Source organism: Strongylocentrotus purpuratus, unplaced genomic scaffold (assembly GCF_000002235.5).
Source record: "Strongylocentrotus purpuratus isolate Spur 01 unplaced genomic scaffold, Spur_5.0 spur5_scaffold_14, whole genome shotgun sequence".
In the NCBI taxonomy this organism is placed as follows: Eukaryota; Metazoa; Echinodermata; class Echinoidea; order Camarodonta; family Strongylocentrotidae; genus Strongylocentrotus; species Strongylocentrotus purpuratus.
This window is the reverse complement of record NW_022145599.1, coordinates 18,530,559-18,558,072: the sequence shown is the minus strand read 5'-3', so window position 1 is coordinate 18,558,072 and position 27,514 is coordinate 18,530,559. Positions and strand designations below refer to the sequence as shown.

Here is a 27,514-nt window from a genome sequence, read left to right as displayed (position 1 = left end):
TTATCGATCGGGGCGTCATATCTCAAAAGTGACAAACCTCAGAGTTAGCCAGGACACAATGTTTAAATTGCTGTTTTGACCAAGATATTTTTAGAATTTCGGGGGCTACGCCCCTTTGGAAATATTGGAATTCACCTGCTCTTTCATATGACACCTCATTCATTGATTATCACCTTCAGGATCACAACTGATAAAGGTTTGAATCTCGATTTGAAAAAAAAAAATTGACTTTTTTTGCATGGTCGCGCAATGCACGTAGGCTGCATAGGGATGCGTGTAATCTCTATGGGAAGAATTTTAGCACACAACATCGGGTGCGCGATCAGACACCCTATTATAATTTGCATTAATTTGAATGAGGTGGCTGGCAATGCCATGAAGTATATTCGTAGATTTGTGTGGTCTGAGTATGACATGAATGGAGTCGTCTTCTTCATCATCATCCTCTTCTTCCTCCTCCTCTTCCTCCTCCTCCTCCTCCTCCTCCTCCTCCTCCTCCTCTTCCTCCTCCTCCTCCTCCTCCTCCTCCTCCTCCTCCTCCTCCTCCTCCTCCTCCTCCTCTATCTTTGATCGCAAGGTTCCGTCTTTGATTGCAAGGGTCCACAGGATCAGGAGAGTAAAAGCTGATACAACATGTGTCCTTATGATGTGTATCCATTCAGCTGTGGATGAAAAATGTCTTGGTAGGACTATGACTAGGGTGTCTGATCGCGCACCCGATGTTGTGTGCTAAAATCCTTCCCATAGAGATTGCACGCATCCCTATGTGGTCTACGTGCATTGCGCGACCATGCAAAATTGGTCAATGATTTTATGAAGAAATTGAAATTCAAACCTTAATTACTCGTGATCCTGAAGATGAAACTCAATAAATGTGGTGTCATATGAAAGAGCAGGTTTTTCTCCGTATTTCCCATCGGGGGCCACCCCTGGAATTCTACAAATATCTTGGTTAAAACAGCGATTGAAATGTTGTTTGCATCCTAGCTCCAAAATTTGCCACTTTCCTGAGCCGCGCCCCCGCGGCTTAAGTAGGGCTAGACGTAAGGATAATATCCAGGTGCTTTTTTTCCCGCTAGCCCCAAGGGAACAGTTTGAAAATACCCTTCCCACATTTTTTTGAATCAGCTAATTAGGGAGGCGTGAGCTCGCTCAGTCCAAACCATGGTTACATCGCCTAACATCTGCGCGAATAGCAGGCCTGATAAAAACCTGATAACCTGATAGAAACATCGGTGAGACTTGAAATTTGAAATGTTTTGTTCTGATTAAATTTTTAATTCAAATTTAAAACTTTAATGGTGAAAAACATTCCCAAATTGAAAATTGAAAAATCGTTCAGACACCCTACTATGACCAATAAAAGTGATTCCAGAAAGCACTATTTAATTGTTTTACCAAGATATTCTTCATTTTTTGGATAAAAGATGTGGCAAAGAATATGCCATACTGGACACTTTGCACATAATATGGAAGACTTTTGGGGCGTTGCAAGAAAGTTGCAATCAATCGCAAATCCCCCAAATAAGTAAGTCTTGCGATTAATCGCAACTCAACTTTTTTGCAAGGCCCCATAAGTAAAGAGAGAGAAAGAGAGGGAGGGGGGGGGGGGGGGGGGGAGAGGAGAAAAAACATAGATCTATCATCTAGTTAACTTAATTTAATTCTAGGAAATTCAGGAGACTAGTGGTTCGTTGCAAGAAAGTTGAGTTGCAATCAATTGCAAATATCAGTTGCAAATTATGCAACTTGCAATCAATGGCAACTTTCTTGCAATGCCCCGTGTGACTGAAAAGATTCAAAGATCTAGACTAGAAGTCTTATATGACACCTAGGCCTAGCATGTGACATACAGGTGTCAATGAACTCTCCCATTGCCTGCATGGGTACAAATGTTCAAAGACCCGGGGCATAAAATATCAGATTTGTTTAGTATTAGTCACACATGTGACTATATTATCACCTGAAAGAAACATTTTCAGAATTTTATGCAGACATAGCATTTTGGCAGCAGAACTAGAATTCAGGGCAGCTTTGTAAAGAACCTTCATAAGTTCAAGGTCAATGACATGCCATTGAAATGCAGACAAAAATTACCGTGGGGTTCAAAGGGATTTAGGATGTCAGAAGTATATTATTTATGAAGGTTTCTTGAAGTGTAACCTGTTAAAAAATGTTGTTGTGTGTGATTTTTTATTGGGGGGGGGGGGGGGGGGGTCAACAAACTTTATGGGTTGTAATAAGTGACGCTGTCTCTGTTGAATGCAATGATTTGCATGTCTCTTTCAATGGTTTTTCAAATCATGGATGTCATAATTTGTTTCAATCAAGCTATTAGTGATGGATCATGGATTACTGTGAAGGTGGATTACCTGTACAGTATATTCTGCTCTGATATACATGTACTTGTATCATAAGAACATAGCGATAGTGTACAAAAGTACAAGTTTAGGTTGGTACATGTAAAGAGAATAGTTGGTTTGGAATTCAAAAACCCTCCAAACTTTTAATGCTTTTATTGACCAGCGAGAGAACAAATTCTTTGCAAAGTTAAGTAACTTGTTCAACTCCATTATCAAAAGTCTAGTCATTTCAATGTGAAGGTGAAAAATGCCAGTAAAAAATGGATTTAAATTAAGCTTTGTAATACCGTCCGACAAACTTCAAGTGTTTAACTTAACTTTAGATGTCGTGCAAAGTCAATGTATTGTAGAGCTGCGGAAAACAATGCATACTCCTTAACCTGATTTCGATGCATTTGCTGAGTGCGCTACAGCAAACATCTGAGTTGAGACAATGACCACTTTTCAAATTGATAGGGCAGTCACATGACTTGTACCGTTCAGCACAGTACAAATGCTGCAACATTCTTATGCCCATTGAATTTGGTGGATATACCGGTATATGTCAACCATACTTTCCTCTTTTCATGGCCTGTCAAGCTTGTTATATGATTCATCCATCAATTCTTGATGTGTTTTTTTTATGAGGGGTCCAATCTTTTCCAAAGTTGAATCATCCTGCTGATAAATGAAAGTTTAATAAAAGTTTGTGATATGAAACTCATATTGCCTCCCAACACTTGAAGATACATGTGCAGTCTAGGTTTCCTTTTCAAATCTTCATCTTCCTTTTTTAAAATGCTCATCAATTCCCCCCTTTTGGGTAGTTTTATTAGGGGAAGTTATTTGTATTAATTCACTTACTATGACCATTATCAGAAAAGAGTATATCAAATAACTTAAGATTATTTTATTTCAATAACATTACTTAATTACATGAATTGAAAAAATTCTTGTTCTAGGATCTATGACCTAACAATTTATTAAAAAATATATATTCCCTGACAGGACGTGACCTTGTCTATCATTCAATTTGGCAAGCAGATCAATGAATTGTGTGTTGTTTAATCCGCACAGATTCAAATGAGATTCAATGTCTTTCTAAAATTATAGGAAAATAGTTTGTAACCCTACATGTATGTTTTAGTGACATCTGTCAATATGGGTACAATTGTTCAAAGACTAAAGGCATCAAATTTCAGATTTGTTTAATATTAGTCGCACATGTGATTATTTTATCATCCGATACTGATAAAAACACTACGCCCTTTCAGAATTATTCGATCTGCACAGATTCAAATGAGATTCAATGTCTTTCTGAAATTATAGGGAAAAACCCTTTGGTGTAGTCCGATGCATGTAGACATAACATCAATAAATGTTTTGACTTTCAAAAAAGTTTACGAGGCGAATCAATGGCATTATCAGAAACCACTTTTACCCATGTATTGTATGTTTCAGGTTGTACCCTTTATTATAATGAGCTTACAGAGTTCAACCCTGTCTTTGGTGTAGTGTATATGTTGTCCTTTCTTTTCAAAGACTATAATCTATTATTTCATTCCTCTCTGGAAATAATGTTCTATAAAAATTGCATTGTAAGAGAGAGAGAGCGAGAAAGGAAGGGGGTGGGGGAGGAGGGGAGGGAGGGAGGGAGAGAGTTAATAAAAAAGAAGCATGTATACCGGGACTGCTAGCTTTCTGCTTCACATTGAATAAGATACTAAGTTAAACTGCTAATGTGAAGTTCAACACTGACGGAAGGTGAATAGTATCGTTGACCTAAATCAAAGGAAACACTAATGGTGTGTAAGAACTCTGTCACACAACTATTTCCTTCATCTATTGCACATGTATTGGGGCTGCGACGAGAAGTCGAATGCTCGAGTACCCGCACTGTTAACAACTACTGAAATACGATTTCTCGTACTCGAATATTCGGCCGCAAAAAAAAAAAAAAAAAAAAAAAATCCTGGTCACCTGGCACTGTCCAGGCCGACGCTTACCCTGTGCCAGGGAGAGCGCCAGCCGCCGGCATGGTACCGTCGGTAAAAATGTTTCCCAGCTCAATCACTGTCAAACTCACCACTCAGAAACTGGGACCAAATGTCCGGATTTCTGTTTGGACTTGGAGGAAAATGCATTATTCTGCCATCTTTGGTTTTTAAAACAGCATTGTTTACTGTTATTATTGTATCCCTCGGCAGTATGCCGGTGGGGTACTTTGGATTCAGCAGTGTTACGCTTTTATAGGGTCAAAGGTCATATTTTGATAGATGTCTACTAGATATTTCTAGTTATTATTAAATCGGCGCCTTCAACTGCAACTTGAAGTAAAATTGCGTGAGTTTTCGGAGACGGACCTGGGATACTACTCCCGTGGTATGGTGGTGGCAAAAAAAAAAAAAAATATATATATATATATTTTTTTTTTAAACATGGCGTCCGAATATTCAAGTAGTATTCGCTTGTAAGCCTGGGAGTGTACTCGGGTACCTCATTACATGGTTGCGCACAGCCTTAACATATATCATATTAAATGTTACAGGAACTTATGGTTCATCCTGGTGATTTCCCTAACATTTGACATAATTCATCTTCCAACATTTCTTAGAATGTTTATTTATACTCCTGAAAATGTGATCTACAATGTAAATGGTTATAATCAGATCCAAATGCACTATTTTTTTACATTTAAATCTTTTATTCTATTTTGTTTATTCATTAAAATACTTATTTATTTATTGATTATTATTATTATTATTATTATTATTATTATTATATCTAATATATATATATATATTTTTTTTTCGGGGGGGGGGGGGGGAGGGTCCAAGTCAAAAAATTTGAATAAAAACAAAATCATACAGTAATCATATAACTTTATATTAGATTCAATGAATTTGGGTCCCTACCATAATGAAGATTATTTAGGTTAGTTCTGACAAAAGCTCTGTATTTTGTACGCCGCATATATGATTTATGATTTCCACCAAATTTTTGTTGTATATTTTTATTTTAAAGATGGTACTTAGTCCTTATTCTCTATTTTTATCATTCACTTCATTTGTTGTTAGTTCATCATGTAAGGTTCCTGGTATCCTTATCTACATAAGGTCATCATAGATTCACAGAATAATGAAATTAAATGGCTTCATCACGAATTATTACAAGCAAGACTAATTAATGTCTCCTTTGCTTCCTGACAGACTACGGAGGACTCCTCTCTCAGGACCCTGGAGGGTCTCATGTCAGAGTTCTTTGCCATATCAACAACAAACCAACGCAAGAGGGACATCGGTAAGATCAACACAATTCCATTCCATTCGTATGTATTTTATTTCCAACAGAAAGATAAACAAAGGTATTACAGATATTATTACAGGAAGTATGAAAAAAATGTATGTACATATTCGTTTTGATCCTGATAAGTATACAAATACACTTTACACATAATAAAATTATTACAAGAAATTTTTAATTTCTGAGGAAATGGGGGGATCCACTAAAAATCAGTGCTTGTAGTTTGTGAATCTCCCAGATCAGTGATTGAGAACTTTTTTTTCCCTTCACATCAATGTATATATTCATATCTTAAAATCATATACAGGTTCTTTCGTGTACATGTATTGCTAGTATATTAAAGTGAATCAAGTATACTTTTGAAATCTTGAAACCCAGCTCTCATGTGATGTAATTAATCTATTCATATGCTGTGCATATTCTGATTTTGAATGAAAATTCCAGGAAATGTATTTCCACCCAACCGTTTCACTGCTTCTATTGAACGCTTTTGTACTTTGTACCTCATGCATCATTAGTGATCATCAATATCAGATCAATCAAGGGGAACGAGTTATACACACAAACAAACATTAATCACTAATAATGGAAATTACCCTAACGAGGAAAAGAAAAAATAGCATGTATAATTTAGCACATGATTAGGATGGTACAAAGGCATTCATTGACCTTTCAAGGAAATGTAAAAACTGATCATGAATTGGTATCTTCTTTCTTTTCCTGTTTCCAGAGGAACTTCTGAATAACTTCAGCGCACAGAGTGGATCATGGAGACATTGCTTCTATTTCCTCATGCATACTCGGAATGAGTATGTCATGATGTATGCCCTCAGTGTCTTTGAGGTAAAGTATGAAACTCATCTGGGATTTGATTGTGTTGCCCTTCCCTCCCTCCCTCCCCACTCTCCCCACTCTCCCTACTCTCCTTCCATATTCTTCTTTCAACTATCTTCTTTTCCTTCCTCTCTCTTTCTTTTTTCTCTCTTTCCTTCCTTTTCTCTTTCCTTCCTTCTCTCTTTCATTCTCTCTTTCCTTCTCTCTTTGTGATATGCACTACATTACTGGCATTTATTTTCATTACTCTTATTATTTCATCTTTCTTCTCCTCTCTCCCTATCTCAGTTTTTTTTTTTTTACTTTGTTATCTTTCTTCCTTACTTTGTTATCTTTCTTCCTTACCTTCTTTCCTTTCTTACTATCTTACTACCCATTCCATCTCACTCTCTCTCTCTCTCTCCCTCCCTTTGTATTATTTATTTCTGGTAACTGCAGCTTATGTCAGATATGGTTTCTATATATCTTTCTATTCTCTCTCTCCACCCTATTCTTTATATCCCTTTCATATTTAATATTTCCATGAGTTTCAGGTTTTCTTCCATATTATTTACTCTCTCTCTCCTCTCTCTTTCTTGTATAGAATGTAATCAACAGACAATGGATAGGGCTACCTCCCCAGGATCGCATGGAGATCCGGTCCGGCCTGACCAAGTTCCTTCTGGGCCAGCACAAGGTTGTCCCAAACTACATCAGGAACAAGCTTATCAAGGTGATCGTCTGCATCGCCAGGCTGGACTGGCCTCACTTCTACCCGGACTTCTTCCCCTCCATCATGCAGGTAAGAAATAATTAACATCAATTTTTACATTTTTATGGAAGAAAAAAAAGATAGGAAAATGATATATGACAAAAATCAGTGACAAATCTGCTGATAACCAATCAGAAGCCAGGATTACACTAGCTTATAACAAAAACTGTCATTTGTCACTGATGACAAGTTTTGTGAAACGGGTCCCTGTTATTCTTTTGGTTACCTCTTGCTTTCTTACAGCTCATTCAGCAGCCACAGACATGTAGTCTTGGTCTGATCATGCTCCAGACCACATCAGAAGAACTGGCCTCTCCCAGGGAGGACTTGAGCGCCGCCAGGAAGGAGGAGGTTCAGAGGCTGCTACTGGATCAGGTTCCTACAGTCTTCAGTCTCATTACACGTAAGACTCTGACTGCATTCAAGACTATTTTTATGCTGAAGAAGATAAGATTTGATGGCCTGTAACATAACTATATAAATCTCTAAAATTGTATAAATTAATAATAATTAATATTGGTATTTATATAGCGCACATATCCACCATGCAAGGTGCTCGAGGTGCTCCAATATTACCCCGGCTCTGCTACACGTTCGGTGCTCCTGCATTCAAGGAATCATTTCCTACTGGCACCCATTTCAAATTGGGTGGAGAGAGGCAATTGTAGATTAATGTCTTGTTAAAGGTCATTAGGTATTGATACTTATCTGCTATTGAATGGTAGACTTGGTAAATAATTTAATCATCAGTCATACCTGTTCAGTGACCGCCTATAATGAAAGACCATGTTTCCATATGAACATTGTTTCTCACTCAGACTTGTAAGACAGAAATTGTTCATAAATTTTAAGATCACTTATCTGTACTGACCACTTTTCTTATTGCTATCAATCAGTCTTTATTCACTGCTGTTACTGTAAATTAAAGTTGTTACTGCATTCAATTGGTGAAGCAGGCATAATATTTCTCAGTAATATACTCATAATTCAAGAGCATACAGCAATTAAAAAAAAATTCAATTGAAAGAATGACCTGATGTATCATTCACCCTATTCAATTTTGTGCAGTACTATAGTGATTGCCTTACCACTCCTGGCTCAGTGACGCCACTGGCAGAAGGTCCCCTGACATTAGACGCCAATGCAAGCGAAAAGAAGAACATATTTTGATAAGCAACGTCAGATTCTAACAAGCCACTTTTATGATGATGATCCAGTAAATTGAATCACTTGTCTTCAAGTTAGCTGTTATAAACCATTGCCTACTGTAACCGAGTGGTTCCTTTATGAAGTCTATGCGAATGAGGAAATTCAGTAGTCAATGGGTTATTAATGCATTCTATGTTCTGTTGTGTTTTAGATATACTGGAGACGATACTGGACAAGCATCGGTCACTGGTGACCACAGCTACCCCGCCCCCATCCCCCACCCATGATGATTCCAATGACGCTAGCCCCACCCACATGGCCTACGGGTCATCACCCTTACAGTCAGGTAAGATAAGAACAGGTGAATATAAGAGGGGCGGGGGTATAAAGGTGGAAAGAATCATGAGAGAGGGGGGAAATAGGGAAAGGGAGAGGGGAAAGGATGCACAAAATTGATATGACCCCTTTTTACAACAGAGGAATATATATATATGCATTAAAAATATTGTAAAACTTATGCACACAACAGTCTTGAAATCAGTCAAATAAGTTTGAGTAGATAAAAAAGGTAAACCAGAGCAAATAATGTAATTTGGTTCACGCAGTTTGAATTAAAATAGGTATGGGTGGTATTCTGAAAATTATTACCGGTACTGTCTTTATTTTAGGGTCAGATATTTTGGTTGTTATGATGCATCATGGGTAAATGACTGCACAAACGGTTGCTTTGTATATCAGACTTTGGCTCAAATTTCAAAGAAAAAGTTGCCATTCACAATCTGCATTTAGAAGGAGAAAGCATACATTGGTCATAGTAATGTGGAACCACACCCCTTCCCCCTCTCAACCTTGCCATTAGAATTACTCTTGTAACCAAAGAATGACTCACTTCCTCAATCATTCTTTGAAAAATCATCATTAAAGGTAGTATTCAACTTTAGGAAATACATGCAATCCAAAAGGAGATGGAATGCTTGGTTTTATTGTAGGTGACAATGGTAATTAATTATTTTAAAGGCAAGCTTTACTACTTCAGCCAGAAGGAATTAGACCACCCAGCGAGCTAGCAAGGTCACTGTGACAGGTGGCTATCTCATTGACTCAGCTCTCATTTAACATAAGAAAAAGAGGATTATGGGGGACCAACAGGCACCGATTGGGGAAGTTTTCTATATAGAGGGAGCAAGTAGCTACAAGTAGGACAGTGTGCCTTTAACAAAACTATTCTACTATAGCTGCCAACCATTTTTATTTTGGAGAAATGAATCCTATTTTTAGGCCTTCAAGCTATTGTTTTGAACCTAGACTCCTCTCTTTTTCTGAAATATTTTGTGTAAAAAGTATACAAAATAGACCTTATTCTTAATTGTGCCTTTGAGAGATTCCTAATTTTCTTTCAGTCAAAGGTTGGCAGGTATGTTCTAGTAATGATATATCCATTATTTTAGCATTACTTGGACTTGGGTACTAGTAGAATTCTTATTATTCTTATCGACAGTTACAGTTAATTTCCCTTACTGGATGTTTATTACTGTTCAAAATTTACAAAGATACATTTCTTTAATTCTAAGCAAAATTGATATAACAACCCAGCCTATTTCCTCACTAGGTTGAGATTAACTTGAACTCCTTTTGTATTATGAATGATAATCTCATCATTTGCTCTTTATTAGGGTTCGAAACCAAGTTGATGCGCTAGTCATAGTGCCCTTTGGTAAGGCATTAATCCTCATTACCAGGTCCCTCAGAGAGGACCTAAAGCCTTCGGTCCTCTGGTTGCGTACTAACAAGCATTAATGCTTTCTTAGCAGTCAGGTAAAATAACCACCACTACTACTATTATGTCTATCTTGCAGGGAGCCACATAATCCGTAGCATGTTCAAGTCGTCGCCTCCCAACAAGCACAACGTCCAGCCCCTGCCCCCGCTGGACCAGGAGAGTGAGCACCTCAGCACCCTGTGCCTCAACTGTCTCCTCCACTTCTTCTCCTGGATGCCCCTCTCCGGCAACATCACCCCCAACCTCATCACCGTCATCTTCCACTTCGCCAACTTTGGCTGCGACATCCAGTCGGTCAGCCGCGGCACGACGTCGCCCGCCAACGACAGCTTCAGCTCGAGCGGGAGCTCCTCACTGGGCGTCCTTGCCATGTCCTGCATCAACGAGATCATGTCCAAGAACTGTGTGCCCTCGGACTTTGAGGATTACCTCTTGAGAATGTTCCAACAGACTTTCCAGCTGCTCCAAAAATTAACCAAAGACAATACAAACCAATCAGTAGGGAATAGGTTAGAAGATTTAGACGAAAGGTGAGTGAAGAAGCAGCCATTCTTCACAGAAGAAGGGAGAACCAGAAAGAGTGTGGGCATCTAATGTATAATTGTGTTCCTTGTACTCGATTTCTTATTATAATTGTTTTGTACGTGTCATACAATTTGATTCTTGGTGTGTGGAACATTCTTATTTTGTGTTTTAATCATAAGCAAACATTTATGAGTAATTGTGAAAAAGTACTCTAAGGTTGTAGAAATGTTTGTTGATATGTTAATAGTTGTGGTAATCTGTTTTATCTTGTGTGTATACATGAAGGTATTATGATTGACGACTGATGTGAGAAAAAAACAATTATTTTATTTTATGTCTTAGAATGTTTGTTCCTTGAGGAATATTAATGCGAAAAAATTGCACTTTCTCCATCACTCTTCCCCAATGCGCAGTTATGTAGAGAAATTCACAGAGTTTTTAGGTTTATTTGTCAGTGTACATCTTCGACGGTTTGAGAGCAACTCCCATTTTCCAGTCCTAGAGTTCCTTTCTCTACTCTTCAAGTACACATTCAAGCAGGTAAGAATCGGTCAACCATTTGTAAGATATCTCCATACTTATGTTTGTTTTTTAAGAGAAAAAAATAATTCTAAAGCAATATGCCATTTTTGCAATGTAATCAAATTTGATGCACAAAGCTTTGTTGAGTGCCTCTTTATAATTTTGTTCATTCACCTTTTAGGAATAGTTGTATTTCAATAGTCTGTATGTGTATTGCATGCATTACGTGTAGTTCGGTAGCACAAGCCATAATATTCCTTCTACCTAGTACCTAGCAGCAATTTTTCTCATCCATGCTAAGAGTCACATGTACGTGTGGCATGAAAATCATAGTGCACTTTTTCCATGATACTCTTCCACGCTAACATATTAAAACAGAATGATAGAAAGCTCAGAAATTATTTTTCAGTTCACCTTCCCCAAAACCCAGCCTTCTCTTTTAAAGCCCCACTGTATTACTTATAGCTACTTGCACCCTCTATATAGCAAACAATGCCTAATCGGTGACTGTTGGTCCCCCATGGTCCCCTTTTTCTTATGTTAATTGAGAGCTGATTTGATGAGATAACCACCTGTCAGTGACCATGCAGGGAGGTATAATCCCTCCTGGCCAAACTAGTGCAGATAGGCTTTAAATATGTGCTTTAATAATTTCTCATCACCCTTTGTTTTCAGCCGGAACAAGAAGGGTACTTCTCCTGTCTGGATATCTGGACAGTATTCCTGGACTATCTCATCGACAAGACCAACGCTTCAAGAAACCCGGAAATGAATCACTTTGTAGACAGGTCTGTTGCACCATCTGATACTTATCAAATAATACAATTCATTCAACCTCATTTCTCTAAATATGATAGGTCCCAGTCACACAAGATAATCTCAGAGACATTACTTGCCTCTGACTTTGTTGAATTTGCTAGATCAATCAGTTTTCACAGTTATATTAGCATTAGCTAGGATAATAGTCAGTGGAAACCTTGAGATTTTACCTAAATCATGTCTTGTTTTAGAGGCACATATCATTTAAATGCCATGTCATGTTAATCTTAACCTGTTTATCAAAATATGAACTACCTAAATGACAGTTGATAATGTGAATTGGATGTACAATAAGTGACACTCTTGCCAGTTGCCATGTTAATGTTTGTATGCATTTATGATATAATGGAGCATCTGCCTAGATATTTATATTGATAAGTTCTTGAACTTTAGACAAATAATTTAGTTGTCAAAAAATTTCTTTTTAAAGGCATTGTTTAACAAAGTCAAATCTGAGATGCATGGCCTTACGTGTTATCAGTGTCTGTGATATGGTGTAATATTGAAGCCCTAACAAAATTATACTTCAAAATGATCATGAAGTGCCTCAAAAAAATAAAATCTTTGAGTGACCTGTTTTACCATACTCATTTTCCCCAGTAGACTGTAGTGTTAAAAAAAACATTTGGAAAACGAAAAAATGAAATTTCGATTTTCAATCATAAATATCTTGATAATCAGACAGGCTATCTGCTTGTAAAATTATGATTGCAGCATGAGTTAAATCCAGGATTTTGTTTCAGAATCTGAGGCAATGTTATTGAGTCACTTTAAAGTACTCGTACATTGATATTTCAAGATGTTTCATTCCAATTTTATTTCATCAATTTTTTAATCAATGTTGCTTTCCTCTCCATTTGTAGATACAAAGATGCATTGCTATCGGTGATGTCTGAGATTCTTCACAAGATGCAGTTCAGATTCAACCAGGCTCAGCTGGAAGAACTAGACGATGACACGCTGGATGACGATGTGAGTGACCTCACAAAACAGATTTAACATTTCGTTCTGAATTTCATCAGCTAAAACTGACATTTTGGAGGAACTATTAGGAATCATTCTGAGCAACTAATCATGTACTTTATATAATATTATGGCATGATTGGGATCAGTGAAATGAGAAAAAAAGTATTAAAACATTTACTAAGACCAACACAAATATGAATATATGGGACTATGTCCTGTTCCAGGGGCCATCATCAATGTTCATTAGTCCTGACAGGTCACAAAATTCATGATAATGTAGCTTTCTCGACTATTACTTTTTTCTTATCAAATTTATTCCTTGGGCATATATTTATTTTCTATCCTTCTTTCTATAGCTGAACTTTCATTCGGGGTATTTGTGTTTTGATCATTGCTAAAAATCATGATTTTCTTTGCTCTTTTTCTTTTAAAAAATCTTGTTGTGCAGTGTGAGACAGAGTGGCAGTGCTACCTTAGACAAGGCCTGGAGGTTGTCGCTAAGATCGCTGAACTCTTACCCACAGAGGCATTCAGTTTATTGGTAAGAAAATATTGACATGTTTTTCACAATGCATCAGGGTGAAATTAAATATCATTCAATAATTTCACTAAGCATAACCTGATATGAGTTGCTATGTATTGCTAGATGATTGTAAACCATCCATCACACCACTTGATATATTCAGATCCTTCCTGCGATTTTTTTTTCTTCTTGTATTCAGTCCCTTACCTCTAAATATATGTTTGTCCTACCAAAATTATAAGTATCATTAATCTTCGTTGTAATGTACTAAAGCTTTGCAAATTTTGTATGAACGATAATATTCGGTGGTTGGGTTCTCCTACAGTAAAGAGAAATAAAACACTTCTTCTTCTTTGGTATGGGTCAACAGTATACAAATAATACACAGCAGTGAGGGCATTAGTAAGAATTACCCACACAAGGTACCTTTGGAACAGTGTAACACGCCCAAGGTGATAGCTGAGGGTGTGTGGACTGTTTTGAAGGTACCAAGTGTGGGTAATTTTACTAATGCCTGAACAAAATGCTGTGTATTATTTGCTTTATAAGATTGTTATATTTGTGTTATAAAAAGATGTTTTATAACATGATTCTACTAATGGCCGGTCATTAGCATTTGATAATGACTGGTCATCAAATTTATGTGTTACGCAAAAAGTCACGTGTACGCTCTCAACCAATCATTTGATTAGGATCTACGTCATCATCTTATAAAACTTGTTAGTCCATGTAAAGACATGGACGAGGGTCACATGATCATAGACTAGAATGATCTATGTTTGATATATTTGATGTTGGGGTGTTAGAAGTATCAAGGGATTCAATATTGATGATGCTGTCAGGTAGTCTATTCCTGTCTTTGCACGAACCTGGGAAAAAGAATAAACTTGAAGGTATCTGTCCTGCTGCAGGTCTGCTCCAATTGTTGAGTGTTGCTAATTGGTTGATCGACAAGATCGGGAGACAGCAAGAGGTGTTGATGACTTGGGGATGGCCGAGTCTCCTCTCTAGATCTGTTTCATATTAAAGGGGTGAAGCATGGCAAATACTGGTTAACGCCATCTGCGACTTCTTTTGGACAACTGAACGTAAACAAATGGACTTGATTTACGGTCAGCGTGCGCTAGCGTTTGCGAAACAGACCGAAGTTCTCCTCATGCTTCGGTTTCACGTATGTTGCATGCACGTGAATACTGCGGTCGCATCGTCCGTAGTAGTATTATACCCGATTGGCCCCGATTCAGGCCACGGGAAAGACACGTAGTTTCGTCATGCTACACCCCATTCAAGAGCAAGACTCACAACTTCTCTTGTGTCTTTACTAGTGTCTTTTAGCTGTGAATAATAATTCATTTTTTCTCTCTTTTGTTATAGTACCCACCATTCCAAGAATATTTGACCATCTACCTTGGCCTCAGTCAGTATGTGATAGATATTCCAGAAGGTAAGTGGAATCTTTCTCCTCCTCCTCCTCCTCCTCCTCCTCCTCCTCCTCCTCCTCCTCCCTCCTCCCTCCCTCCTCCCTCCTCCCTCCCTCCTCCCTCCTCCCTCCTCCCTCCTCCCTCCTCCCTCCTCCCTCCTCCCTCCTCCCTCCTCCCTCCTCCCTCCTCCTCCCTCCCTCCCTCCCTCCCTCCCTCCTCCTCCTTCTTATTTTTTCATTTTTCTTTTTTTTTTTCTTCTTTCTTTCTAGGGTACCTTATGCAGTTTCATTGGAAAATGATGGAATCATGTAATTTAGCCCCAATGCATGGGTAATTGTTGATGCTTTGGTCATTTCATACATTTATAAAAGGAAGTGGTTCTGCTACATATTTAGATTGACTAGGTCTTCATATATTGGACACATTATCATCGTCTTTGATCCCCTGTTAGTGTTGAGTGGGCTTGAACTCTAAGAGAGTTAATATAAAAAAATGTGGATGTCTTCTGATATAGACATCATTTTCTCAAGATTGTAGGAATTCCATATTGAAAACATGACATATATATAAACTATGAGGAGAATTATTATTCTAATATCTAAAACCCTTATATTATCTTCATATTTTTCTTTTTTCACCTCACAGGTCAGAAGTTGAATGTAAACCAGGAGAACGAGTGTCGAAGGTTACACTGTACTCTGCGAGACCTGTGTTCCATGTTCCAAGCATTAGGCAGGCTAGCAGAACATTTCATAGGAGATAAGTTTTCTGAGAGATTTGACAATGCTCTCTCATTAATAGAAAGGTAAGATTTAAAGCCTGTCTGTACTAGTTTGGCCAGGAGGGATTAGACCTCACTGCATGGTCACTGACAAACAGTTATCTCATCCAAACAGCTCTCAATTAACATAAGAAAAAGGGGATCATAGGGGACCAGCAGGTACCGCTTAGGGATTGTTTGTTATATAGGGTGCAAGTAGTGCAGTCCCGCTTTAAAGGATTTCATTTGTATTTCTGTTCCTGAATCACTGCCAATTAGGAGTCATTTTGGGTATTTCAAGCTGTTTCCAATTGAAGTTTATATAAAGTAGGAGGCAAATGTGGCTCTTGTTTTGCATGAAAAATGCTCTTTTTAAAATGCTTTTTCATTGTTTGACTGAAGAAATGGGGCTTATTGAGATTTTCTTTAAAAAAGGCTCATGATAATGTTTAACATCTTAATTAAGAAAGGTTAAAATTTGTTGCATACATGGATTGGTACCTGGGTAAACAGAACATTTATTCAACAGAAACTATATTAAATGTAGACCATGGAAAGGTTGGATCTGGAAGAAACTGGTGGAAGTGGTAAAGAGTAGTGGATTGAGATGGATGGAGATGGATGGATGGGTCATGTGTTGTGGAGGGAAGATGATGAACCTGTGAAGAGAGCATGGGATCTGGAAGTGGATGGCATATGATGGAATGGATGACCAAAGATTTAATGGAAAGATATGGTGAAGAAAGAAAGCAGTAAGGTTGGTATAAATGGATGAATCAAGGATGATCGAGACAAGAAGAAGGAGTGCATCGTGGAGCAAAAGTCAGGAACCCCTCGTAAGAAGGAAAATTCTGATTTTAATGGATGATAATGAGGATGACATTGAAGTTCAACAGGCAGATACTTTACCCACTAAGCCAACTCTCCTCCTTAATGACTTTGACACCAATTAATCAGCAATTGTGTCTATGCATTTTCTTCCTGTAGGTTTTGTCAAGCAGCAGTGTATGGTACCAAGATGAAACTATACAGGATGAAGATGGCTGCACCAACAGTACTCAAGCCAGACTTTGTAGAAACGTAAGTATGCAATCAACTTTCACAAAGGATGCCTATTGGTGTCCATTGTTTTAATGTGTACATACAGTTTTCATGGAAATATTTAGAATGCATGATGACAATTTTAGGGTAAAGGATTGATCAAATAAACTTAATATTTAGGAGTATATTGAAATGAAATGAATATCCCATGAAATAATCTCTTTTTCCCCCCTCTGAATCTTCTGTTGTTGACTGCAGACACGCCCAAGCCTTAGCAGCACTCAAAGCCTACAGCCACTGGTTAGCGCAGTTCTACAATGAGACAAGTAAACCAGGAAGTAGACATCACGATAAGATGCTGCCTCTTATGACGAGCTTGGTGGACGCCATAGCACCTGAACTTGCCAAACAGGTCAGTGAAGAAGTGGTTTGATAATGGTAAATGTAATCGCAGAAAGACCTTACCAGGCATTACCCTCTCTTCTGCGAAGTGTAGTTAAACATTAACTCATCAAAACAATTATTTCATGTTTCAGGTGGAATGATAACATTTTCAGTATTTTACTATTTTATTTCATTTTTATGCCTCCGCCACCGAAGGTGGGGCCGGAGGCATCATGTTTTCGGGTTGTCCGTCCGTCCGTACGTCCGTCCCGTTTGACCGTTATCACAATATCTCAAGAACCATTTAAGATTTAAACTTAAGACTCGGGAATAGTATTTATCACCATAGGAAGACGATCTGATTAGATTTTGGAGTACGTAGGTCAAAGGTCAAGGGTCATAGAGGTCAACTTATGAAATTCCATACATTGAGATTGTTATCATGATATCTCAAGAACCACTGGAGATTTAAACTCCAAACTTGTTTAAATTGCTCTATGGCGGAGGCATCATTTTCGACTGCGCGCAGTCAAAATTCCATCTAGTTTGGTTTAGTTTTAAAATGTCGACTAAATTGATTGAAATTATTTGTGATCATAGTGAGATGGACAGTTAGAACAAAGCTGAACAGAATCAAGAAAAATGCTCCTAAGTCAATTTAAATAGATACACCTTGTTTTGATGCATTACAATAAATACACTACACCTGGTATTCTGACACTCATATTATAAGCCTCCAAAATATTTACTGAAATTTGAAAGGAGTGAATTGAGTGGAGAGTGACGACCGTTCACATATGTCTTGTTTCTCCTGTAGATCCCTTGCAAGATCACCCTCTCATCAGCCCACCTGTTCCTGTCCGTTGCCAGTACAGTACGTCCCACATTCCTCATAGAGATGCCTGCAATACAGAAGCTCTTCAACGATGTGAGCGGAGGATCGTTATCGGGTCTACAGACGGAGGTAAGCTGGGGCGATGCATTCAATGAATTATGACTTCATTATATCGTAATATACATGTAGTAGTTAGCAGGATTTAAATTTAAAATTCAACTCCATGCCACAGAGAAAAAAGGGTAGAGATTCAGCCTTTTATTGGTCAGGTCATATATGTTGAAGCTAATCTTGAGCTCTGGTATGGGAATCCTATTTTAAAGGTATAGACCAGTTCTGGTCATGCGATTGCATTGTAAAAGAAACGAGCAGAAAAGGTTGATCATCTAGCATAGAATAATTGGTGTGTACTGCAAGGTTCTGGAATCATCTAAATGATAAGAAATTTGGCCCAGTCTTGGTTGGTTACAAGCACTGTACACAGAAAAATGTATATGGGATTACCCTATATCCATCCAGTCCAGATAGATATAATAATTTACCAAATATATCAATTAGTAGGCGGTTTCCCGGCAAATTTTGTATCATCACGTATTAGTCAAAGCATATTCTTTCACATGATTGGTATTACGGCTTCCATTTCATTTTTTGAAATGGAGGCGTTTCCAAAACTGGTCTTTACCTTTAAGAGAAACTTGCTATGATTTATTCTGGATTGTTTATCCTGCAGTAGATTTGTTTGTTTGATCCAGTGAAATAAAAACGAACGCACAAAAAACTTACAGGCCATCATCATCTTTGAGTGAGAACTCCCATTTGCACATAGTGACCTGTGTTAAGCACATAATGTTGGGCCTAGCTACCCGGATTTCCTTATTATCTTTCTATGCTCATTACTCAGTCGCTATACATTTTCTACCAAAACCGTTTGGCACATGTTATTTTTTTGTAATCTTGAACATTCTGTGTAAGTTTCGTTGGATTCTGTGAGAATTTATTTTCTATATGTACCAGAACTCAAGCTTATCTTTGAAAACAGGGTATTGCAGAAATGTACATTGATGTAAATTACAATATGTTGCATATTCATGAATGTTGAATATTTTGTGGTAATCTTATGCTACGATTGCGTAATATAACAATAAAGACTGCTGTGAGGGGCATGATTAAAACTATTGCCCAAGATGATCTCCAAACTGTACTGTGCCCAAAGCAGAAGTCAAGAGAGAGAGGAATCTAATGACCCCTCTTCTCCGTCTCGTATTAGGTCCAGCTCATTGTATGCAGAGGGCTATCCAACATCCTGACCCTACCCTGGGCTAACATTCCAGACAACGAGCAGCAGTGGCCGGTCAGATCAGAACATCATTCGGGGTTCATCTTCAGACTGACCAAGGAGTACAGAGAACTCAAGAATGTCCAGGCTATCCAGACAGACAAGGGTCTCCAGGAGAGAGGTAAGTTGGGTAATCGGGTTCATTCATGCACAGTGTGCACCATCTTCACTCCCTGGGAAGTATTTCTACCATATGGTCACCTATACTGCATATTGCAATTACTATCACAAAGGTTTTCATCATCCTACCAAGTCCCCATTTCTCACCTTGGGTTCGGAGTGACAAATGTAGATTAATGCTTTGCCAAAGATACAAGTGCCGTATGGGGGATTGAACCTACAACCTTTGCATTTCCATCCAAGTGCTCAAACCACTCGACTACGAAACCTCTACGTGTTATTGTCTGTTATTTGATAATAGTCATTTTTTATTCACACTTAAACTGCTGCTATTAGAGATAAATCCTCATCTTGATAATGTATGGAGCCATATTTTCTTTCTTTTGCATCCCTAGCTAAACCTGTGATCAGGAAAACCTTACAGATCTTGTCAGACCAAGTAGAGTCGATCGCGGGGGAGGTCTCGAAGACGAAACAACTGTGCTATCACTCCGTCAGGGACTGCATAGAGGTCACCCTAAATCTCTTCCCTCTCTACATCCATCAACCAGGTAGGTCAGCAGATAAGAGATCGTTATACAGTCGAACCTGCTTTAGTGACCATCTGTCTCAAAGGCCAGCTGTCTACAACGACCACTTTTTGTGTTTCGCTTGGGCGGTCGCTATAGACAGGTTTGACTGTATTAGCATTCATGATTGGAGTTGGTAGAGGTGATGGTGAGGTCGTTGATGGGGAGGGGGGGGGGGTTATATGGTTTAGCTTTTGGTACTTGTAGGGTTGGTAGTAAGAGTTATGTTGTTCAGGATAGGTTTTGGTATTGCTGGTGATGGTGGTGATTGTGGTTGTCAGATGATGGTAGTGATGGTTGCTGTGAAAGGGTTAGTTGTGATGGAAGTACTTAGTGATGGTAGTGGTGGTGGCGATGGTGGTGGCGATGATGGTGATGGTGGGGGTAACGGCAGCAGTGTTTTTATAAGTGGATGAAGTTGCGGCAATGGTAGTGGTGATGGCGATAGTGGTTAGTGATGGTAGTGGTGATAGTACTCATGTTGGTGATGACGGTAGAGGTTGTGGTGGTCATGATGGTGTTGTTGGTTGTGCGATGATGGTAATAGAATGATGTTTTGATAATAGGGGGATGATTGTGCTAATGGTAATTGTAGTTGTGCAAATATTTGATGGAAGTGAAGGTACAAGACACTAGTGTCAACTGCTAATAAGAATGATTATGAAAATGTATACAGATGCTAACATAGATTATGCCAATTTGTTTCCTCCTTAGATGTTGTGGATGAAATGATGAGCTTCTTCCTGGCTCTCTTCCAAGGCCTAAGAGTGCAGATGGGAATCCCTACCATTCAACACATAATGTCAATGTTCATCAATCTATTCACGAGGTAATTGTAATTACAAAATATGCTAAATATATTCAAAGCAGACTAATTATTACTCCTGAAGGTAGACACACTACTATCGATCATGTTCCTCCTCCGATAACACCGATAACATAAACTTGAATAATGGAAGAACAGAAGAAATAATTTTATGTTGTGAATGAGACATAGATGTGGGCAAGTATCAGGTACGCTAAGTCTTATTCACATGCTTAATGTTGAGGCTTGTAGTGTAAAGAATTTTATGATGTCATTGGGGGAACTCCCTCTTCAATATCAGTGAAAGGCCCATTGCTTGAATGATTTTCTGGGTGAACCTCGTTTGCAAGTTCTGTTGCTTGAAACCAATCACCTGGAGAACGAGTGAATATGACGTTGGCTCTTTGGTAGTCTATAAAATAATTTTCTGGATCTAGAGTAAACTATAATGTCTATATTTTTCTGTTGTATCCTTGCAGAGAACAGCTATCAGAGACCATCAAACATGAGAGCTCATCAGGGATCAGTGTTGTAGAGAAGTAAGTACCTCATACTATTTTAAAGCCCCACTGCACTACTTATAGCTACTTGCGTCCTCTATAAGCCAACAATGCCTAAGCAGTACCAGTTGATCCCCCATGATGCCCTTTTTCTTATGTTAATTGAGAGCTGATTTGATGAGATAACCACCTGCCAGTGACCTCGCTGGGAGGTCTAATCCCTCCATGCCAAACTAATGCAGAGGGGCTTTAAGCCTCACCCTATATATATATATGTTAAAAGAGCAAGTGACACTGAATTTGCAGATCTGAATAATTATGCAGTTAAAAAAAATTAGAAATATTCCATCTATTGCAATCTATTTCAAGTGTACCACTACAATCAGAATATAGTAATTCAAAACTTTTTTTCTGACGTTGGTTGTTACAGTTAATTGAGATAACAACGTTGATATTGTAGATGTAACTATTGAGTTTTATAAACACAATATTTTAAAAATCTTTTTTTAGGGAGGGGGAAGGATCTTTCTGCCATCTGTAGAAAATGCAACATCATTTTAAACAACGAAAATTGTGATGAGTGTATGTTATGATTTTTGTTCGCTACAGGTTTCTGCAGATTCTGGAGATCATAGTACAGGAGCCCGGCTCAGCGTTCAAGACATTTCTTCCAAGTATTATATCCATCTGCATGGAGCACATATACCCAATCATTGCAGAGGTAATAATGCACTTGTCATCAATAATAATAATATTAATATAATTAATAATAATAATAGAAATAGAGTATTGACATTGATGTGAAGCTTGACAAAGAGAACATTATAATCATCATCATTATCATTAGCAGATGAAAAATACAATAATTCTCATAATCATCTTCTCTACCCTCTTGTATCATTGTCATCATGTTTGTCCCCATCATCAGTGTTCTGTTCCTGTGGTCATGGGCAACCTAAAAAACTCCAGGAAAATCGAGTCAAGGATGTGATAATCAATATTCTTAATAAAAAGGTATCAAAATAATTATTGCAATCACAAGGAGGTGTTGTTGTAAGTTCCCAAATGCATATGACATTGATAAGACATGGAAATGTCACTGAATTAGTTCAATACAAAATTTCATCATCACCAGTGTCACTACTACCACCATCGTCATGACTACCGACATTATCATAATCTCCACCTTTGTGATATCATAGCTAATTTCTCATCAAATTTTTTAACTTTGATAAATCAATGCATCTTTAAAAAAATCTTTATCAATGTAATTTTCTTCCCTCCCTCCAGAGATCATCACCGGACATCAAGCCTGCCCTGTACAGGTTACTCTTTGAGATGCTACAGAGCAAGTGGAAGTACTTCTTCAATACCTCTATCCTGGCTAGCATGCTTGGGGCACCCCCTACGGACAACGTGGAGCATGAGCAGCAGTTTGTCACCATTATGCAGGTAAGCATCAGGCACTGTTTCTTTCATTGATTGAGAATACTTGCCTAGGTGACCTAGAGAGAGTTAATTTTCAATGTTACTTCAAAGTATACCTAAAAGATGAAAGGACATCTTGTTTCAGTCTGTAAAATGCTATTACTTATAGGATAATGATAATAATGCAGTCAAACCTGTCTATAGCGACCGCCTCAGAGAAACACAAACAGTGGTCTTTGTAGAGAGGTTCCTTTAGTACATGTTTCAATGAGAAACCAATTTCAAGGGAATAAAAAAAATGTGGTCTTTGTGGGCAGGTGATCACTAAAGCAGGTTTGATTAGTAATAATATGTCTTGATTACCCAGGGTAGCATCATTAGTATTATTACTGTTTTCTTTCTCACTGTTTATGACACCTGGGTGGAGAGTGGCAAATGTAGATTGATACCTTGCCAAAGGAATGGTTCATGGCAATGGCCTGATGAGGAGGAATCAAATGAATCTTATAAAATGTATTTTTGTCTGACTCACCAGTAGTAAAGATTCTCCTGGGCTTACTTATTAAGAATCAGATAATATTGATCATTTAGGAGTGCTAAAAGCAAGAAGTAACATAGCGTTCACAAAAATACAAATTGTGAAGAGAAACATGAAATACATAGACTCGTGAAGATAGGTAAATCACATTAAGTTACTGAGGGAAGTAGTATTTTTTTACAGGATCTTTAGAAAGAGGCAAGATGGGCTAATTCCCTGATGAAAAGTGAGAAATTGTTCCAAGTTCTTAAAGCAGCCACTATAACAAAATATTCTGTAGACAAGAGTCTAGATTTTATTTTATATTGTCAGATACTCTATTGTATTTCATATTACTTCTTTTTGTCCCCCCCCCCCTTTCCTGCAGGCTTTTGGTCAGTCCTTCCTCCAACCAGACATCTCTGTTTTCAGGCAAAACCTGGAATCTCTGGAGATCCTCAATTCCAAACTCAAGCTCTACCAAAAGGTAAGTGATGATGTAGTCCTACTGGAGGTGTTTCACAAAGATCCTAAGTCAAACTTATCTCTAGGTTGGACTTAAAAAATTATGGAAAGCCCTTGGCATCTATGAAAATATTTTGTAAAAGTTATTTTAAAAGGCGTAAAATTTTGATTCAAATCATTCATATTTTCTATTATCAAGGAAATTTCTTGTGCTTGATGTGGAATTTATAAAAAGTGGAAAATACTTAAATTTTCCCTTTTGAATATATTTTATTTTCAGGCTACAAATGGCTCTCCATAATTCTTAAGTCCAACTTAGAGTTAAGTTTGACTTAGATTTTTGTGACCCCCCCCCCCCACCCTCCAGGAGATTTATTCTCTATTCCCATTATCTGCACCATCAAACTTCAAAGAAAGGTTATTAGTGTGCATAGTTTGTCTTTTTGCCGATTTGTTAGGGGTTGGTAAAATGGTAAAACCAGAAACCTTTGCCAAATTAAAACTCATATACAATTAGTGATGTCCATTTTTGCACCATGAAACTTTCCTAAAGTGTTTACCCTCGGATGGCCTTCTCACACATGCAGTTTGTGGTTTCTGTGGCAATGTGCTACCCCATGAAATAGAGAAAACTTTAATTGTAACTTGTTGAATATCAGTACTTTGATGACTATTGAAAAAATACTTTCTGCTCAGTTTCACTCAAGTGCCATGGGCCTTAACCAACTACTGCCAATTTCTATGGATGCAAAGTGATTTTTCGGCTTAAAAAATTGTAAATTATTACCTATACAAGGCATTTTAGCTGCTAAATAAAAAGTCGTATTTTGCACGCTGCTCCAAATACGAAACCAGAGCCGGGAATATTTGCCATATTGCCGTCTTCCGGGTTTCCCCCTGTATACCACTGTACTAAATCAGAGGGCAATATTGAGCCATATTCCATCAGTGCGCTTGCGCAATAGGATCGCTAATTTCAATTCACTTGGCTGCCGCGGGAGAACGTAAAATCCCAAAGGCTTGTATATCATTTGTTTAAAAAATGCCTTGTACAGGGGGATAGGTAATAATAATTATATTGACATGGCTTCTTTCGGAGTATATCATAAATATTGACCCCGCTAAGACCATGTTGACCTCATCCTTTACTCGTCCAATATTGTCATAGCTCGATCAATATATTCTTGTATCACGCTCAAAGCCATCCAATATTATATAAATATTTGTCTTCGCCTTGTCTCATTCTGCAGAAGATATTCAAGACGATGATGCTGTCACCGTTCCTGAACGTCCTCCTCCAAGCGCTGATCCACAAGTCACATGACCTGCTGCAAGACGAGACATTGGTCGCCATCTACAACATGGCGATGGTGGACTTGGAAAACTTCTTCAGAGTGTTCTTGTCTGAGTTCCTGACCAGTGCAGAGGGCCTGGACCTCAACCAGAAGACCATCCTCAAGACAAACTTCAGCTTGGCAGAGGTAGGTTTTTCCTTCTGTTGATAACGGCTATAAGTCATCACACAGTTTACATCTTGTATGAAATTTATTATGATAAAGATTATTAATATTACTGTTTTCGATCTTTGTTCTCTTCTGTGTATGTTTAATTGTAATACTTTAGTTTAACTCACCATTTTTGTAGGGGGAGTGGGAGGGACAAGAACCTTGGCCCTGTTTCATTAAACTTGTTATCAGTAGCAAATGCTAAATTTGTATGACAAATTTGCTCTTAGCCAATCAAATGCCCCAATTTCAGTAGCTTATATAGTTCTTGTTTCTTGTCATTGATAACAAGTTTTATGAAACAGTGCCCTGCTTAAAATTTTGATGAACATTACATTCTTGATGACAGTAGAATCTGTATTTTTCAAACATTGTCGACTCACTACCTTTCAAAGCATTTATTATGTTTGCAATCCTGTGGTGCCTTTGAGAGCATTTACTCACACATACAGTGTATGTGAAGGTGTCAAGGAGAATGATATCCCTTAAAGGGCAATCCAACTCTTGTAATAAGTTGATTTGTATGAAAGCAGAACAATAACAGAAAGAGAATGGTAAACGTTTGATACTAATCGAACCAATAGTAAGGGAGTTATGAATGTTTGAACTATGAGATTACTAAGTCTATGCGAATCTCAACTTTGTAGTTGGTCAGTGGATTGAGACATAGGACGTGGATAGCTCTCCCATTTGCTGTGTACAAAAATATCATTAATTTATGGTTTTCTCCTAGGTTCCTACTTCCTTGGGGCACTACTGAAAAATACATTATAGATACGGTAGCATAATATTATAGGTCCTCAAAAAAGAAGGACCCTCCTGAGCAATGATTTTTGGAAATTTTTAATTTTTGTCAGTTTATATGTTGGAACAGATTGGAAAGTAGTCCGGCACTACATCACGTTGACATAACTGCTTCAGCCAATTTGAAGTGCCCATACATATAGTGATAACAACTCTCAAAAATTCATAACTTTCTTATTTAGTCAGATTTAATTGAAACTTTCATCATTTTGCTTCTCTTATTTTTCTCTTTTTTTTTTCTTTTTTGCTCTTAAACAGAACAATGACTGTAAGCCACTTTTAAGAAACAATTTGACTTTCATAATTATTGAAACTTGAATTTTTGTTTGAGTGTGCATTTATTATGTGCTTTTCTTCATGTTCACTCTCATGACAGGACCTTCCGTCATTCAACCAGAACATGCGGCGGTTTGTGACCGATCTCCGTTACTACAGACTGTGCAACTCGGCCCTTCCTGCTGGCTCCGTCAAGCTATGACAACGGAGGAACCAGGGTAGGGAAGGACTTAGAATTAGACTAGGACAGAAGTGCAAACGAAATTCTGGGATGCCAGGAGTTCCAATGCCTGACTTTATTAGAGACGTATGAAGGAAGAACTGTCTTGTGTTGGACCAAGAGATTCCTTGCTGTTGGTGTAGAACCAACCTGCTGGCCTCCCTGAATCATGACGGATACAGTAAGCGGACATCATGTTGGCGTGTCTGTCAGTGTTGAGCCACTAAGATAGGATGGACTAAGGTACCCCGATCGAGGTATTCCTAGCTTTTGATATGGAGCACACTGGCAACCCTGACAAACCTCCTACAGCATGTTGGTGCATATGCCACACGGTTAGGGTGGAACAAGTCATAAGTGGAAGACAGAACAAGAAATCGCAGTGACATTGTGAATGAATAAACCCCATCTTTGCTACCTGTTACAATGCGAGAAAAGTGCCATACTTGTATAGAACGGGACTTATTCAGTTGCAGTGAATCGGCATGACAACTTGTTTTGGATTTTTCAAATTATGCCTCTGGATGGATGCAACATGAGGCAGATTGATACATCACCAGTAGACTCTGCGGAGGAATTAATCGAGGGACAGTCTGACCTTTGTCTACTTCCTTGTAAGTCATGTCCGCTTGCCATCAGGTTTACATTGTCCTGGTGTCCAATTCCACTGCACCCCTGCATCCCTTGGTAGAGATACATCGGGCAAAGGTGGAAGGAGATGAGACACAGTCTGGAATTCGTTCACTGAACCTGAACCTGATGATAAGGTATACATCGTCTTCTGAGGCTGAGAGCATGGTTGTGTTTACTTGTATACTTCAACACATGACTTATCACTCTAGTGGCTCTCAGCAAACGTTATGTCCTGATTCCGGTCCCTCCTGCACTGATGGATGTGTCAATGTGCAAACTTTACATTACCTCAAATTGCCTCCTTTCCCTCTTGTTAAACGCCCTTTTAACAGGTGCAATAGCGCTGATTGACTTTGCCCAGTGGGTAATTAATCAAAACAA

General features: G+C 38.2%; 1 protein-coding gene across 2 annotated transcripts in view; it reads left to right on the top strand.

The window, feature by feature from the left end:
- The window catches only part of LOC100889364 (exportin-6), a 28,491-nt gene extending 1,460 nt beyond the window's left edge, over positions 1–27,031 (top strand). The window contains exons 2-25 of one of the 2 annotated variants that reach the window (XM_030984364.1): positions 5,552–5,642; positions 6,376–6,488; positions 7,063–7,260; positions 7,474–7,633; positions 8,591–8,725; positions 10,236–10,689; positions 11,098–11,224; positions 11,882–11,994; positions 12,889–12,997; positions 13,440–13,532; positions 14,889–14,958; positions 15,581–15,740; positions 16,683–16,775; positions 16,995–17,148; positions 17,938–18,084; positions 19,223–19,412; positions 19,807–19,962; positions 20,695–20,809; positions 21,265–21,324; positions 21,895–22,006; positions 22,576–22,737; positions 23,619–23,717; positions 24,946–25,176; positions 26,381–27,031. In XM_030984364.1, the coding sequence (XP_030840224.1) occupies positions 5,552–5,642; positions 6,376–6,488; positions 7,063–7,260; positions 7,474–7,633; positions 8,591–8,725; positions 10,236–10,689; positions 11,098–11,224; positions 11,882–11,994; positions 12,889–12,997; positions 13,440–13,532; positions 14,889–14,958; positions 15,581–15,740; positions 16,683–16,775; positions 16,995–17,148; positions 17,938–18,084; positions 19,223–19,412; positions 19,807–19,962; positions 20,695–20,809; positions 21,265–21,324; positions 21,895–22,006; positions 22,576–22,737; positions 23,619–23,717; positions 24,946–25,176; positions 26,381–26,482 (3,444 nt within the window). In that variant the 3' untranslated portion in view covers positions 26,483–27,031. Of the gene's footprint in view, positions 1–5,551; positions 5,643–6,375; positions 6,489–7,062; positions 7,261–7,473; positions 7,634–8,590; positions 8,741–10,235; positions 10,690–11,097; positions 11,225–11,881; positions 11,995–12,888; positions 12,998–13,439; positions 13,533–14,888; positions 14,959–15,580; positions 15,741–16,682; positions 16,776–16,994; positions 17,149–17,937; positions 18,085–19,222; positions 19,413–19,806; positions 19,963–20,694; positions 20,810–21,264; positions 21,325–21,894; positions 22,007–22,575; positions 22,738–23,618; positions 23,718–24,945; positions 25,177–26,380 lie in introns of both variants that reach the window. The other variant, XM_030984363.1, reaches the window with a different exon arrangement.
- The last annotated feature ends 483 nt before the right edge of the window (positions 27,032–27,514 follow it).